This window comes from Carya illinoinensis, chromosome 4, assembly GCF_018687715.1.
Source record: "Carya illinoinensis cultivar Pawnee chromosome 4, C.illinoinensisPawnee_v1, whole genome shotgun sequence".
Taxonomy (NCBI): Eukaryota; Viridiplantae; Streptophyta; class Magnoliopsida; order Fagales; family Juglandaceae; genus Carya; species Carya illinoinensis.
The window spans coordinates 3,656,228-3,671,774 of NC_056755.1; the positions used below are offsets into that span (position 1 = coordinate 3,656,228).

General features: G+C 37.6%; 2 protein-coding genes across 2 annotated transcripts; both read left to right on the forward strand.

The window, feature by feature from the left end:
- The first annotated feature begins 1,634 nt into the window (after positions 1-1,634).
- On the forward strand, positions 1,635-2,581 carry LOC122307992 (LEAF RUST 10 DISEASE-RESISTANCE LOCUS RECEPTOR-LIKE PROTEIN KINASE-like 2.1). Its single transcript, XM_043121140.1, has one exon. The coding sequence runs from the start codon at positions 1,820-1,822 to the stop codon at positions 2,564-2,566; it is 747 nt and encodes a 248-aa protein (XP_042977074.1). The 5' UTR covers positions 1,635-1,819; the 3' UTR covers positions 2,567-2,581.
- A 3,383-nt stretch (positions 2,582-5,964) lies between these two features.
- Positions 5,965-15,210, forward strand: LOC122307990 (LEAF RUST 10 DISEASE-RESISTANCE LOCUS RECEPTOR-LIKE PROTEIN KINASE-like 2.1). The gene is made up of 3 exons (XM_043121139.1): positions 5,965-7,266; positions 13,562-13,591; positions 13,687-15,210. The coding sequence occupies exons 1-3, from the start codon at positions 6,354-6,356 to the stop codon at positions 14,871-14,873; spliced, it is 2,130 nt and encodes a 709-aa protein (XP_042977073.1). The 5' UTR covers positions 5,965-6,353; the 3' UTR covers positions 14,874-15,210.
- The last annotated feature ends 337 nt before the right edge of the window (positions 15,211-15,547 follow it).

Genomic DNA, 15,547 nt, shown 5'->3' on the forward strand with positions numbered 1-15,547 from the left:
TCTGATATCCTATCATAATTTGCATGTGGGGTTTTTTCTTGCAGGTATTAGGTTTGGTTTGTGTTTTGTACTGGTTTGTCTTTCTGAACATTTTGTATCTGTTTATTAGGTTTTTTCCTTTTATGCATGGGATTTGGTTTTATTTTGATTTTTTGTACATCTCATGTGTTTGCATTATAACCGCAATTTTTCTCCGCTATAAGTGAAGACTATTAATAAAATTGAGATACTGTCATTTTCTTAAAAATAAAAAAAAAAAGTCATTTTCCAGCTTTAATTGATCCCACGACAAGCACTATAATATATGTACATAGTGTGTGAATTCAAAACTCCAACTCGATTTGTGTAGTAATTTCCACATTTATTAAAAAAAGAAAATTAATGCCTCGGAATAGTACGTATCTAACTTCATTGACTAGGCACTTCAACATAAACATTAATATAGTATGAATGATCAAAATTGTTTCCATAAGATTATTACATTTCGTGCGTCGACTGATCTCAAATGTCCTCAATTTTGTTTTTTTTCCAATATCCTCAAGTTGTAGGCAAATGGAAATTGTAAGATTTTGTGATAATCACAAATTTGATACAAAATACTCATATATCTCCAAATTTTTCTCTCGGTAGATCAGAAGCATTTTCCTTACCTAAAATTATTGGAATATGCATCGATCTATGCGACTAGGATGCCTCAATCCATAGCTGTTGGTTGTTCTCCTAGTCTAAGCTAATGTTTCAAGCACATGCTGTTCTTGGCCTTGCCCTTGGGAGTGCTTTGTACTAACTGTCTGGATTACTTTAGCTGTGTTTGGGCACTACTAACTGGATTTATGACAAACTTTGTGTTTGGGCACTACTAACTGGATTTATGACAAACTTGAAAAGGGTGAGACTTACAATACTTCTGGGAATATTATAGATGATGATCCAGACAACATGATAAAAAGGATGATAATGGAGAGTTTGTGGTGCATTCAGACCAATCATTCGGATTGGCCATCAATGGATAAGGTGATAGAGATGTTAGAATGCAACTTTCAATTATCTCAATTTCCGCCAAAACCTTTCCTGTAGGAGCTCTCCTACGAGTCGGCTCAACATGATTCTTCCTCCAGTACTACTTCGTAATCATAAAACTCCAACAGTACCTAAAATGGATAGAATTGCATCAAGTGATTGTGTTGACATTTCGATTTGAGGACTGGTACTTTACAAGAAATCTTACTTGTGAGGACTGGTACTTTACAAGAAATCTTAATGTTGAAAAAGAAAGAGAAAATATATTTATAACTGTAAATTGTATAACTGCCGCGTAATTGATTTGAAAAAAATAAATAAATAATAGAATTTATATAAAAAATTAATTTTTTAATAATAAATTTCAGTCTTTTTAAAATAATTATGCGACGTTTATACACTTCACAGTTATATATAAAATTATTCGAAAAAATTGGATCCCAAATAAGGAGGGCTGTAGTAGGATCACCTTGACAGAGACTTTAATATTTACAGTGTGTGGAAAGCTTTTAATGCTCGTGGAAATTCTTTCAAAAGGTCCAAATTAATAAACTCTATCAATAAGCCTTGGCTTATTTCTTGCTGGACGGCACATGGATATGCATAGCTGCATTCTTTTTATTTAAGTTTTCTGCCTGATAATTCATGTAAGGTTTCTCTCAATATTTGGTGAATTTATGATTTGACGACTCTCCGTATACGGTATGTAAGGGGATTACATGATCTTCCATCGCAGTAGTCCTACTTCTTTCTTTTCCTATACGATTATTTCCTGATCCCTCTCTTTCTGTGTCTCAAAATGCATACCCATCTCTTCCCACCTCTAACCACTTTCTTCTTCATAATAATGGCAATAACCTTAATCAAATTCCCACCACCTCTGCACGCCATTGATGATGCGCTGTACCTCGAATGCAGCGCACCCTTTGCATGTTCCAGTTTCCTTAACCTGCAGGGTTATCCTTTCTGGGGATCAAATAGGCCAGAATACTGTGGTCACCCAGGTTTCGAGTTGAACTGCAGCGGCGATGCCCCACAGCTCTATATCACGGACAGGTATTACCGAGTCCTTGAAATCAATTATTCGTCACGGATTCTCAAGGTTGTTAGAGCGGATTACTGGAACACGATCTGTCCCGACAGTTACGCTAATTCCACCATTAATTTCGCCCTCTTTTCTTTCACTCCAGATACTACGAACGTTGAGCTCTACTACGAGTGCGGTAGTATGTATATCATTCCAGTGCAGCCGGATAGCTTTCAGTTTACTTGCACCAGAAATGGTAACAGCTTTACCAATTACTACAAGAGGTCCAATGAGGACTGCGTGTACAATAACGTTGAAGTTCCAGTTATGCAATCAGCAGTATCAGGCAACCTATCTACCCAAGCTGCACTGAGTGAAGCTATTGATGGGGGCTTCACGTTGGGGTGGAATGCAAATGATAGCAGGTGCGATGGATGTGAAGTTTCGGGTGGGCAGTGTGGGTTCAACACCAGCACGAATGCTTTCGTTTGCCACTGCAAACGATTAGTTAACTTGTAGCTATGTTAATTAACTTGCAGCTTGATCAGGCTAATGTTTGTGAAATCCTATTTTCAATCAAAAAACTTTTATACAAATTTCATTACCAAAGCTGCTATCATGCACTGGAACCATAACTCAGAACCACAATTCCATGGCATGGTAGCAGTGTATTTTAAACAACACCAAAATAATTGACAAACCAACCCATACCCACAATTTAATATGCACAAAACAGACCCCATAACACAGATGCACAGAAAAGCAAGTAAACTCAGATGCACAAAACAGAACCACAACTGTTATGTGCACTAAAATGCCACTGCACTGAAACAGAACCACACAACAAATGAAGTTTGTAGTGCAAGCAGAACCAAAGGGTAGTAGAATGCAGAAAACACAAGCGGAAGGCCACTTCTCTTTCTTAGACAATTTCTTTATAAGTTTTAGTAAATTGAAATATAAAATAAATGTTAAACACATGTAGAGAACTTGGAAGGCATGAACCTTATTGTTTAAAAAACAGATAAACTCACTGCAGATTGTAGTAAATATCGATGGGTGGAAGCTCTTCTAATATTCTAATGGGATGAGATAACCAACAGTGTCAAATGTCAAATATTATTTGACCCTGTCAGTGGCAGCTTCTTACTGCATGGGAGTGTTAAGTGATCTGCATAGTATATATTTAATATATACTAGTTTTGTTTTCCTTGCCATCTAACACATTCATTGGACATAACTTTGTTTTTGAGTTTGAGTCCCCACAAGCATTAATATTCATTCAAATTAACAGGCATGAAAAGAGATTAGATAAGGAAAAACAAACAAACAAACAGTTTTCACAAAAAAAAAAAAAAACAAAAACAGAAAGAGAATCTTGGTTGTTGTGTAAATACCTTATGATACATGCCAAATAGAGTATATCACAAGAAGATATAAGACAACATTGACTCCCACAAATCAATAAATATATCTATTAGTAAATTCCACTCTCAATCTGCATTAAAACCAAAGTATTAATCTGAAAAAAAAAAAAAAACTTTAGGAAACTCCTCATGGACAGTTTGGTTCTCAATGGAATAAAAATATTTTATTTTGGTTGTTTCTGGGTATTCATTGCAGTAATATGAGATTTATTCTTTGACATCCCCAAATAGGGATTGAACTCAAAGTTTAGCTTCATGTACTACATGCCAGCTTTGACCATCATGCATGTATGGACAACATACAACATATCCATGCCCCCATTAAAGCCTTTGTCCAACCTCCTAGCCTTCTAATTTTTACCCAACATTTTAAGAATCACTATTATTCAGGAAAACAGCTTGCTGGACATGAAATGGTTTTAATATAATGAGATGGGTTAGATTTTTATTACAGCTTAAGGTTAGGCATCAATTGTGACCCTAATTGTTTAAGTGGCTAACCCAACATTAATTAGCAAAAGCTGTCAAAAGTGGATTGTGCAATATTTTCACACACACATAAATGTTGGGGAAAAGGTCTCTAGGTAGAGTCACATTGTCATCTCTCCAATTAAAAATAAGCCCAAAAAAGACATCATAAAGCAGAGAAATGGTCCGGCACACCAGTTACACCATCCATGTTATTAATAAATATAAAATCTATAATGACTTTTTCTACCTAATATCAATCAAATATTACCCTTGGTAAACAAAAACAAAAAACAAAAAAAAAAACCATTCCCTGCTAATTAGCAATATTGATATGCTTATCATTTTTCAAGTAAATTGCTGCAAGTAAATAAAAGTAACTATGTATATGGGTGTGTCTGGAATTGATCAAGGGTCTGACTTTATCCAAATGATAAGAAGACTGATCCACAACGTTGCTCTCAAGAATAATTTCCAAGTCAATGGAGGTTGCATGGTTATGTACCTTCAGCAACAACTGGTTCAAATGTATTTAAATTAATGTGAGTTGTGCAGAGAGGCAGAGAGCCTCAGATTGCATTTTAGGTTATAATGAAGTCAACCTATACCCTTAAATCTTCATGACCACTCTTCTTCTTTTTTCCCAAAAACAAAAAAAAAAAAAAAAAACCATTAATTGAGAGCCGTGTGAAGACAATGGAATTGGACAAGGATTCTTCCATTCAAGTTCCTTATAGAATCAAAGTCTATATATAGACTTTATAGAACAATCAAAAAGACTCTCTGTTGGTTATAGGGCACAACAGAGAGTAGCAATCTCATACGAAATCTGTAGTGCATATTCTAGTGGACATGATTGTTGTGCTGTGCGTGTGTTGTTGGTCTCCTGTGTGACAGACTTGATATTGAGATTGTGATATCTAATAAGCCGCATGATGCAAACGACCCAAGTAGACACTCGAAAGCTTCCATACATTCGACCTGGGCCACCCAAAACCCACAATATGCCAAACAAATTACATGAGGATACCTAGAAAGCTAAACCCACATCAACACATCCACAAAATGCAGGTATATAATCAAAATCTCGTGAACAAAAATTCATGATTGCAGACTCAAAAACCTAGAAATTAATCTACCAAAAAATGGCAATTTTTTACACTGCAACAATAATGGATGAAGGGGAAGAGATACCATAAATCGTTGCAACCATACCTGTGATGGCGGAAGGTAAACAAGAGTCATCACCACAAATCTCCACCTTTGATTTGCTCAAAATGGTTGAAAAACCAAATGCTTCAAATCCCCAATCGCTGCAGGGCACCCAGTTGTAAGGGGATTGGAAGACGACGTTCCAACACTTCCGCTGAGAAGGCTAACAAAATGGAGGATTTGCACAAGCTTGGGTGGGGATTCCCGATACTGGTCAAGCCGTGCGGGTTGGGTATGACAACGATGGTATGTACTCGGGATGGGGATGAAGAGAGAAATTCACTGTGAGGGAAAGTAATCGGAATGACTAGGTTCTACGGGGGAAAATAAAACAATTCGTGAGTTTGGCGCCCAAAACGATATTGCAACGATAGTTAGCTTGTTGCAACATGTTTTTTATTTTTTCAAAGAAAATAATCGCTGTAATAACTCGAAAAGTGCTGCAATTAACTGCCAAAACAGCCGCTCCTTATTAATTGTAAAGTCGGGATTCATATGCAGCGATGAAAATTAAATCGCTGCTAATACTTATTTTTTGCAGCGTTTTTATTTACAACAAAATAAAAATCGCTGAAAAAACCGTAATTTCTTGTAGTGACGTAGTGATATTGGCATGTATAGCAGTGATATTGGACTTCATGAGTACGCGTAGAGGCCAGTATAGAAATTGGTGGTTCAATGGGGAAAAAATGAAAATTCAGCACCACGAGTTTGATCAGTAGCTCTATAGGCTTGAATTGAAAACTGAAAAAGCTGGAATAATAAGACTTAAAATGGGAGTCATCAAGTCCTCCTACGTACCTTTATGACTTTGATATATATATATATATATTTATTTATTTATTTATTTTAGATGCAGTGGTTAAATTATGTTAAAAAACTTAAGAGTTGGGCTGGTCATGATCATTAAATTGTTTATGGGGGCGGCTGTCTGCTGCTATGTCTGACTCGGTAAATGAGTTCAAAATGTTTACAGAACTTCCTAGTCATGTTAACTTAATAAGTATTATATAAATAAATAAATAAAATCTCTAGAAGATCGAGATTTTTTGCAGGGTATGCTTATATTGCAACTATGTCGCCCAATTTGTGGATTGACAATCGAGCTGGTAATATTCCAATAGAAGCATCTCTTTTGAAAATTTCAACCTCCCATCCCATGAATTCATTTTGTCAAAAGCCACTAATTTCCTTATCTTATGATGCCTGATAGGAATTGGAAAGCCACACATCCCCACCTCCTTAATTCCTTTTCTATACGCTTGCTTCCAATCTCTCTCGATCTTCTCTCTCTCAAAATGCATACCCATGATCTCTTCCCAGCTTCGGCCACTTTCTTCTTCATCGTAATAGCATTAAGTACCTTAGTCCAATTTCCAGTACCATCTGTGCACGCTGCTGAAGATGAGCAGTACCTCAACTGCAGCGAAACCTTTTCATGTGCGGGTATTTCGGGCCTCGGTTATCCTTTCTGGGGATCACCAAATCGGTCTGAATATTGTGGGCACCCGGCTTTCGAGTTGAACTGCAGCGGCGATGCCCCGCAGCTTAATGTCGCGGACATGTTTTACCGAGTCCTTGAAATCAATGGCGCGGCGGCGGCGCGAAGTCTCAGGATTGCTAGATTGGATTACTGGAACACGACCTGTCCTGCCACTTACGATAATACCACCACAGATAGCAGTACCCTCTTTTCTCGTACTACTGCTGCTACCACCAACCTGACGCTCTACTACCACTGCCCTATTATTTCAATATCACCTCTTCTACCTCAGCCGGCGGATGGTTTCTCGTTTACTTGTGCCGGAGACGCTAAGGGCTTTACCAATTACTATTCCAGCTCCTCGACTGCAAGCACGATTAATAGCTTATTGGGGTTGTGCGAGAACAACGTTAACGTTCCAGTAAGTACTGAAGCAGTCAGTAATTTAACTACTGAAGACGCACTGAAGGAAGCTATTGATGGTGGCTTCACGGTGGGGTGGAATGCAAATAACAGCTTGTGCGATAGATGTAATGGGTCCGGTGGGCAGTGTGGGTTCAACATCAGCACGAATGCTTTCGCTTGCCTCTGTAAAACTGGGTCTTTTCCAGAAACGTGTGGATCAGATGGTAAGTATCCATTTCATTAGTTAATTTATTTGATTGGTAGCTACCTTTTCCTTTTTCATTTTTCCCTTTCTCGTACTGCTTGAATGAATAAATCAAGAAAATTTCTCAAGACCAGAGGATTCAGAAATTAAGATCAAACATTTAGGAAAAACTCCGAACTCGTTTGCTGGGCGGCGCGTATATATAGTCTTAAAATCCCATATGCGAAACATCCATGAGCATCCGGTTATATGATGATGATTATTATTGTTGTGAGTGAAATCGGAGGATTAAGAAATTAAGATCAAACATTTAGGAAAAACTCCGAACTTTTTGTCTGGGCGCGGATATAAAGTCTTAAATCCTATATGCGAAACGTCCATGAGCATCCACGGTGACGATTATATGATGATGATTGTTATTGTTTTGAGGAGAATCTAACAGTTTTGAAGGAATGGAGAATCGAAGAGGAAGCTTCCATAGGAAGAATGAATTTCTATATATTCGGTAAAGTTACAATGTACAGTACCATCTATATAAAGAGAACAGAAAGGAGAAAAAAGGAATAAAATCTACCTAATTGATACACGTAGGCTAAGACTAAGTAACAGAATTTACAACTTATTTTATTCTAGAAACATCTTGCCTTTGCTGACTGGAGGGCTCTGAGCTGGCCTGTATGGATGAACTGGAGTGCTGCCGTGTATTCTCTAACACCCCCCCACAAGATGGAGAGTGTATGTCAATAACTCCCATCTTGAGCAAAATGGAATAAAAAGCTGGAGAATGGAGAGCTTTAGTAAGGATGTCAGCCAGCTGAGAAGAAGATGGTGTGTATGTAGTAGTGATGATACCTTCTTGAATTTTTTCTCGAATTAGATGACAATCTAATTCAATGTGTTTTGTCCGTTCATGGAAAACTGGATTTGAAGCAATGTAGAGTGCAGACTTGCTGTCACAGTGTAAAAGAGCTGGCTGTGGGTGAGAAACCATGAGATCACTAAGTAAATACTTTAACCAGACAAGCTCACATGTTGCAGCAGCCATGGGACGGTACTCGGCTTCAGCAGAGCTACGGGAGACAGTTGTTTGTTTCTTGCATTTCCATGAGATGAGGGACTGCCCAAGGAAGACACAATAACCAGTGGTGGACCTCCGTGTATCAGGGCATGAAGCCCAATCAGAATCACAGTAAGAAGTGAGCTGGCAAACAGAAGAGGCAGGAAAAAATAACCCTTGGCCAGGTGACTTCTTCACATAGCGCAGGATTTTCTGAGCTGCATGTAGGTGTGGAACACAAGGAGAGCTCGTGTATTGGCTGAGTAGATTAACTGAGAAAGACAGTTCAGGCCGTGTGATACTGAGGTAAAGAAGGCGCCCAATAAGTCTCCGAAATTTAGAAGGGTCAGGTAGTAACTTTCCTGCATCTTTGCTAAACTTAATGTTCGGATCCATAGGAATCAAGCTAGGCTTGCAACCAATTAAACCAGCATCATGAAGAATATCAAGGGCATACTTCCTTTGAGATAACTGGATACCATTGGGAGTCCTAGCTATCTCTAAACCAAGAAAGTATTTAAGAGTACCAAGATCTTTAAGTTTGAATTGGGACTCAAGAAAAACTTTGAGAACAGAAATTTCATGGGCATTGTTGGAGGCCACAACTATATCATCAACATATACAAGTAATACTATAAAGGATGAACCACACCCTTTTGTAAAGAGACTATAATCAGCACGGGATTGAGTAAAACCAAAATGTAACAAAGAAGAGGAAAATTTTGCATACCACTGTCGAGAAGCCTGTTTAAGGCCGTATAAACTTTTGTTCAACTTGCAAACTTTGTGGGGGTCTTGAATAGAATAGCCAGGAGGTGGCTTCATGTAGACTTCTTCATCCAAATCCCCATGGAGGAAAGCATTGTTAACGTCGAATTGTTGGAGAATCCAACCTTTAATAGCAGCAACGGCTAAAAGAGTTTTGACTGTGACCAGCTTTGCAACGGGTGAAAAAGTCTCATGATAATCGAGTCCCTCCTCTTGAGTATATCCTTTGGCAACTAAGCGAGCCTTGTGCCTTTCAATAGTGCCATCCGAATTGTATTTAAGCTTGTAGACCCACTTAGAACCAATAGCTTTCTTTCCAATAGGCAGATCAATGACATCCCAAGTCTTGTTTAATTCCAAAGCAGCAATTTCACTATCCATTGCTTTGCACCAATCTGGACTTTTCACAGCTTGTGCATAAGTGTGTGGTTCAATGTGATTAAGGATGGATGTGGCAAAAACAGCATGTTTGGATGAGAGTTTATCATGACACAAAACCGAGTTAATAGAATAAGGATGAGAAGAAGATGAGTTACCTTTTACCTTGAAGCTTGATGGGGAAGTAGTGGGCATGGTAACCTGTTGACAGTAGTAATCATGAAGGTAAGAGGGAGGTTTGCTGGTTTTGTTTGAGCGTCTGAGAACAGGTGGCGAAGAAACATCAGTAGGTAAAGGAGAGGAAGTAGATGGAACTGGAGAAGCTGCCGTGGGATCTGTTGGAGGGTCAGAATGTGTGGAATTTGTGTGATTTGTGGAATTAGGTAGGGGCTGGGACAGAGGGGCATGTGGAAGATGTGGAGTGGAAGGTTGGTCATGTGGAATGGAAACAGACCGAAAGTGTGGTGGTAGTGCTGCTGTGGGATCTGGAACATGCTGAGTGTGAGGAATATTGGCTATACCGAGGGAGGGGAATGAAGGGATTTGTGAAGTAGGAATGACATTTTTGTAGGGAAAAATATTTTCATAAAAAATGACATCTCTGGAATGAAAAACAGATTTACTTTCTAAATCAAGTAGCCGGTATCCCTTGATGCCAAAAGGATATCCGAGAAGGATGCATGCTTTTGCTCGTGAATCAAATTTGTGACGATTGTTTTTCAAGGTGGAGGCATAACAAAGACAGCCGAAGGTTCTGAGATGAATGTATGATGGTTTGATTATGAAAAGAAGTTCATATGGTGTCAAATTATCCAAGTTAGGTGAAGGTGTTCTGTTGATAAGATATGTGGCAGTTAAGATGCATTCATTCCAAAAAGTTGTGGGAATGCCAGATTGAAATCTTAAGGCCCGGGCAACATTTAAAAGGTGTTGGTGTTTTCGTTCAACAATGCCATTTTGTTGAGGACTCTCAACACAGCTTTTTTGATGGATTATTCCTTGTTGAAGGTAAAAGTTGGTCATGGCAAACTCATATCCATTATCAGACCGAAGTATTTTGATTTTAGTGTGAAATTGTGTTTCAACTAAGGAGCAAAAAGATTGAAGAAAAGTTCTGGTTTGGGCTTTATTGTTCATTAAATAAACCCATGTTGATCTTGAGAAGTCATCAATGATTGTGAGAAAATATTTGGATTTATCATGTGCCATTGGAGAACAAGGACCCCAAATGTCACAATGGATAAGATCAAATGGTTTCAATGCACGGGTAGAACTAAGAGGGAAAGGTAAACGGTGATGCTTGGAAAAATGACAAGTAGAACAATGAGCATTTTTATTCATAAGTTTGAAACTTGGTATATATGGCTTTAACAAAGATAATCGTGAGTCCGATTAATGACCCATTCTACAATGCCATAAACTATAATCAGAAATAACAGAAGCGGAAATAGATGTAGGTGTTTGTGGGAAGCGGGATAGGATGGAAGATAGGGCAGTGGGAGATACATCTGTCAACTGGAGATGGTATAAACCATTTTGAGCCTCACCCCTCCCAATCGTGCTCCAAGATATAAGGTCCTGCACATAACATTCATTGGTAAAAAATACCAAGCAGCAGTTAAGGTCGTGAGTTAATTTCTTTGCTGAAAGGAGATTAAATTGAAAAGAAGGGATGCATAAAACATTCTTGAGAACAAGATTATGGTTGAGCTGGACAGATCCTTTGTGAGTAACAGCTGCATGGTTACCATTTGGAAAGCGGACTTGAAAATTAACTTTGGTGGGAAGTGAGGTATAAAGTGAGGGACAACAGATCATGTGATTTGTTGCACCCGTGTCAATAATCCATGGAGTAATATGTGATGATGGCAGTTGAGAGTGAGACACAGAGAAACAAGAAGAAATACCAGACATATTGCTGACAGAACTAGAGTTGGGTGGAGCAGCTTGCTGTGTAGTCTGAGATTGGAGCAAAGCAATGAGCTGATGATATTGCGCAGGAGTGAGAGCAGCCTGGGATTCCTCAGGGATCTGTTCTCGGTTGGAGAGACTAACTTGGTTTGCTGATTCAGTGTTCTCAGAGGATTCAGTGTTTTCGGATGATTCAGTGTTTTCGGAGGCCATGGATGGCTCTTGATACCATAACAGTTTTGAAGGAATGGAGAATCGAAGAGGAAGCTTCCATAGGAAGAATGAATTTCTATATATTCGGTAAAGTTACAATGTACAGTACCATCTATATAAAGAGAACAGAAAGGAGAAAAAAGGAATAAAATCTACCTAATTGATACACGTAGGCTAAGACTAAGTAACAGAATTTACAACTTATTTTATTCTAGAAACATCTTGCCTTTGCTGACTGGAGGGCTCTGAGCTGGCTTGTATGGATGAACTGGAGTGCTGCCGTGTATTCTCTAACAGAATCGGAGGGAGGCATTACTTCCAGAATTCCATGAGGCCTAGCTTAATTCGGATAATTAATTGCTAATTACTTATAAGGTTAATTTGAAGATAAATATTTCTTCTGGTCAAGGATGGACTGATTGATGATCTTGAATACGGAATTGATGGATGATTTGGGTTTGAATCTAACTACGTAGGAGCTGGGAACAATATTATATATGCGGAGTCCGAGTTAGTTAAAGATTAGGATATAATGCATGGACAAGATCGAAGTAAATAAATAGATGAAACTAAGTAGGTACTTGGATTTCTTCCGTTAAAATTTTAACTAGACATAGAGTGATATTTTAGTTGGATCTCTTTTGGGGGGATTTCTTGGGTTAATCTTTAGCACATGCACTGATCTTCACCTTAGACACAAACATCATCTAGCAGCAATTATCATGTGCAATTGCACTATAAGCCATTTTGTGTTAGCTAGGTTTAAAATGGAGTACAATTTTCAAGATCTCTAAAATTCTGTTCATAAGTTTTTGAACTATCATTTTTTCATTATCATGTTGCATAAAATGATTGGAAGATAGATAAAAATAAATAAATGTTTTAGTCATAAAAAAGCTCTACAAAAGTAAACTCACAAATCAACGTAACTTAATATGGTATGTTAGATTGTAAAATTATTTTTATTATAAAATATATCTAACGTATCGCATGAACTTATGTACATCAACTTGTGTGTGATCTCTTAATGATTGTAGTACTTCTCATATAAAGAATTAATAATATATCAATTATTTAATGTTTTTTTTTTTGAAATAGACTTCATATCATTCAATGAAACCGAAGTTACAACTGTGATCATGACTAATCAATACAGGGAAAAAATCCAAATTACTAGCCAGACTACTCATCTATTAGAGGCTCTTCCGCCCACAAATTACTTTGTGACGGATATTGTCTTAAGTTCTATGAACTCTTTCATAACAACAGTCAATAGAGAAATCGTTCTGTTAAAACAGAACTGGGCGACCTCTATTCTGAAAAAGAGAGGTACTATTACACTCCATCCTCCTATATATATTATTGGTCTTATCAAGTCAATTTGTCCATTTTGGTGTTCTAGTTAAAATATGAGACTTAAAAAAAAAGGTGCAAAAGTTTTTCCCAATCTCATTAGAAATTAAACCCCCATCAAATTCTTCTAACTCCTATATATATTATTGGTCTTCAATTCAAATATATATCCAAGTCCTTTAATTAATTTCTTGCACCAACGACAAAGACTAGGTTCAATTCAAAACTCCAACTTGATTTGTGCATAGACTTCCACATCTCTTTTTATTAGGATGGCAATCCTTTGACATGGAAACATATGACAATTTCCTTGCATCGCGTGTACCTTGCATGCACGGGATATTTTTTTAAATTTAATTTAATATTTTTCTGGTTAATGCATACGTAGTAGTTAATTATTAGCCAGCTATATGGTATTAACAATGGCGACGAATGATTCTAGGGGTATTTGACAAAACGAACCGCATGCAGGCATCAAGAATTGATTTTTGATCGAAGAGTACGTAGTTGTCATGACTTTATGGTTTCCAAGTCTTCAATGAAAAAAAATGGGGGGTTGGTTAAAGGTGTTCTTCTACAATATCTGTTCGTGTGTTTCATTTTTGTTGACATTCTGTTTTTTTAACCATTGCAGGCAAGAAGAATGAAGTAACACTTAGAATAGGTAATATTTTATGGTGTTAGAACCATACCGCATGTTTTCATTGAGGTCAGTAATGTAAAGATGAAAATTTAAGTGAACTCTCGTTTCATCTTCAGGCATTGGCATAGGTGGTGCGGGCATTGTTGGCATTTTCCTAGGTTTCTGGATCTTTTCCATTGGGCAACAGAAGAAAAAACGAGCAGAGGAAGCTACCTACAGCGTTAAGATCGGAGGATGCTTATCAAGTAATTCAATGGTCTGGTGGAACAGAGATGCAGAGAATGATCATTTCAATGCGGAGGAAATCCTAAGGAATTTTGGATCAATGGCCCCGAAGAGATATACTTATTCAGATGTGAAGAAACTGACCAACTCATTCAAAAATAAAGTAGGACAAGGAGGATATGGTGTTGTATACAAAGGGGAACTACTTGATGGGCGTATTGTGGCAGTGAAAGTCTTGGGCGAGTCCAAAGGTAATGGAGAAGAATTTATAAACGAAGTGGCTAGTATTAGTAGAACATCACATGTCAATATAGTCACGCTTTTGGGTTTTTGCTATGAGAGAACTAAAAGAGCTCTAATCTATGAATTTGTGCAAAATGGATCTCTTGATAAGTTCATAAATGAGAAAGGATCTTCAATCACAAATCGTTACTTGGACAGCAAGATCATGTTCCAAATTGCAATTGGCATTGCTCGAGGACTAGAATATTTACATCGAGGTTGTAGGACTAGGATTCTGCATTTTGACATAAAACCTCACAATATACTATTGGATGAGAATTTGTGCCCAAAAATCTCTGATTTTGGTCTCGCTAAACTATGCAAAACAAAAGAGATCAGTATTGTGTCAATGACGGGCATGAGAGGAACTGCAGGATATATTGCACCTGAAGTATTTAGTCGATACTTTGGCGGAGTGTCTCACAAGTCTGATGTCTACAGTTATGGCATGTTGGTTCTTGAAATGGTTGCGGGAAGGAAAAATCTTGATGATGGGGTACTCTCTCATAGCAGTGAAAATTATTTTCCTAACTGGATTTATGACAAACTTGAAAAGGGTGAGACTTATGATACTTTTGGGGATATTACAAATGATGATCAAGACAACATGATAAAAAGGATGATAATGGTGAGTTTGTGGTGCATTCAAACCAATCCTTCAGATCGGCCATCAATGGGTAAGGTGATAGAGATGTTAGAATGCAACTTTCAATTACCTCAATTTCCACCAAAACCTTTCCTAAACTCTCCTACGAGGTCGGCTCAACATGATTCTTCCACCGGTATTACTTCATAATCATAAATTCCAACACATAAAATGTATAGAATTGCATCATAGGATGCAGGTTTTTTGAATGATCATGTGATCGTGTTGACATTTCTATTTTAGGAGTGGTACTGTGCAAGAAACCTTCTTTGTTGGAAAACAATGGATTCCAAACAAGGTAGGGGCATTGTAGGATCAGAATTGTGAAAAACTACGTTTACTACCTTTTTTTTTCACTTAATTTACAACATTCACGAGTTTGTGGTGCATTCAGGCTAATCTCTCTGACCGGCCCTCCATAGGGTAAGGTGATACAGATGTTGGAAGATACCCTTCTTCAATCCAAGGGGTACAATTTTTGTTAAAACCTTCACTGAGTTCGCCTACATGCATGCAGGTCACCTCAAGATTCTTCAACAATTTTGAAATCGTTAATTTTTCAACTTTCGAAATGTTTACAACTGCATCATGGTGATGAAGAATTTTAGTTAAGAGGGTTGCCATGCATGATGACCTGTCATTAAAATTTGCAGGGCTAGAGTTGGATGTCTCTTACGACTTGATTTCACAAACCGTTGTAAATTTTTACATTTTGTTAGAGAAATTTTCATCAAAGTTCTTAGAAATATACAATTCTTTTGCTTCTAAATAAATTAAAAAGAAAAGAAAAGATAAGACCAAAGCGGATCACCTTGACAGAGACT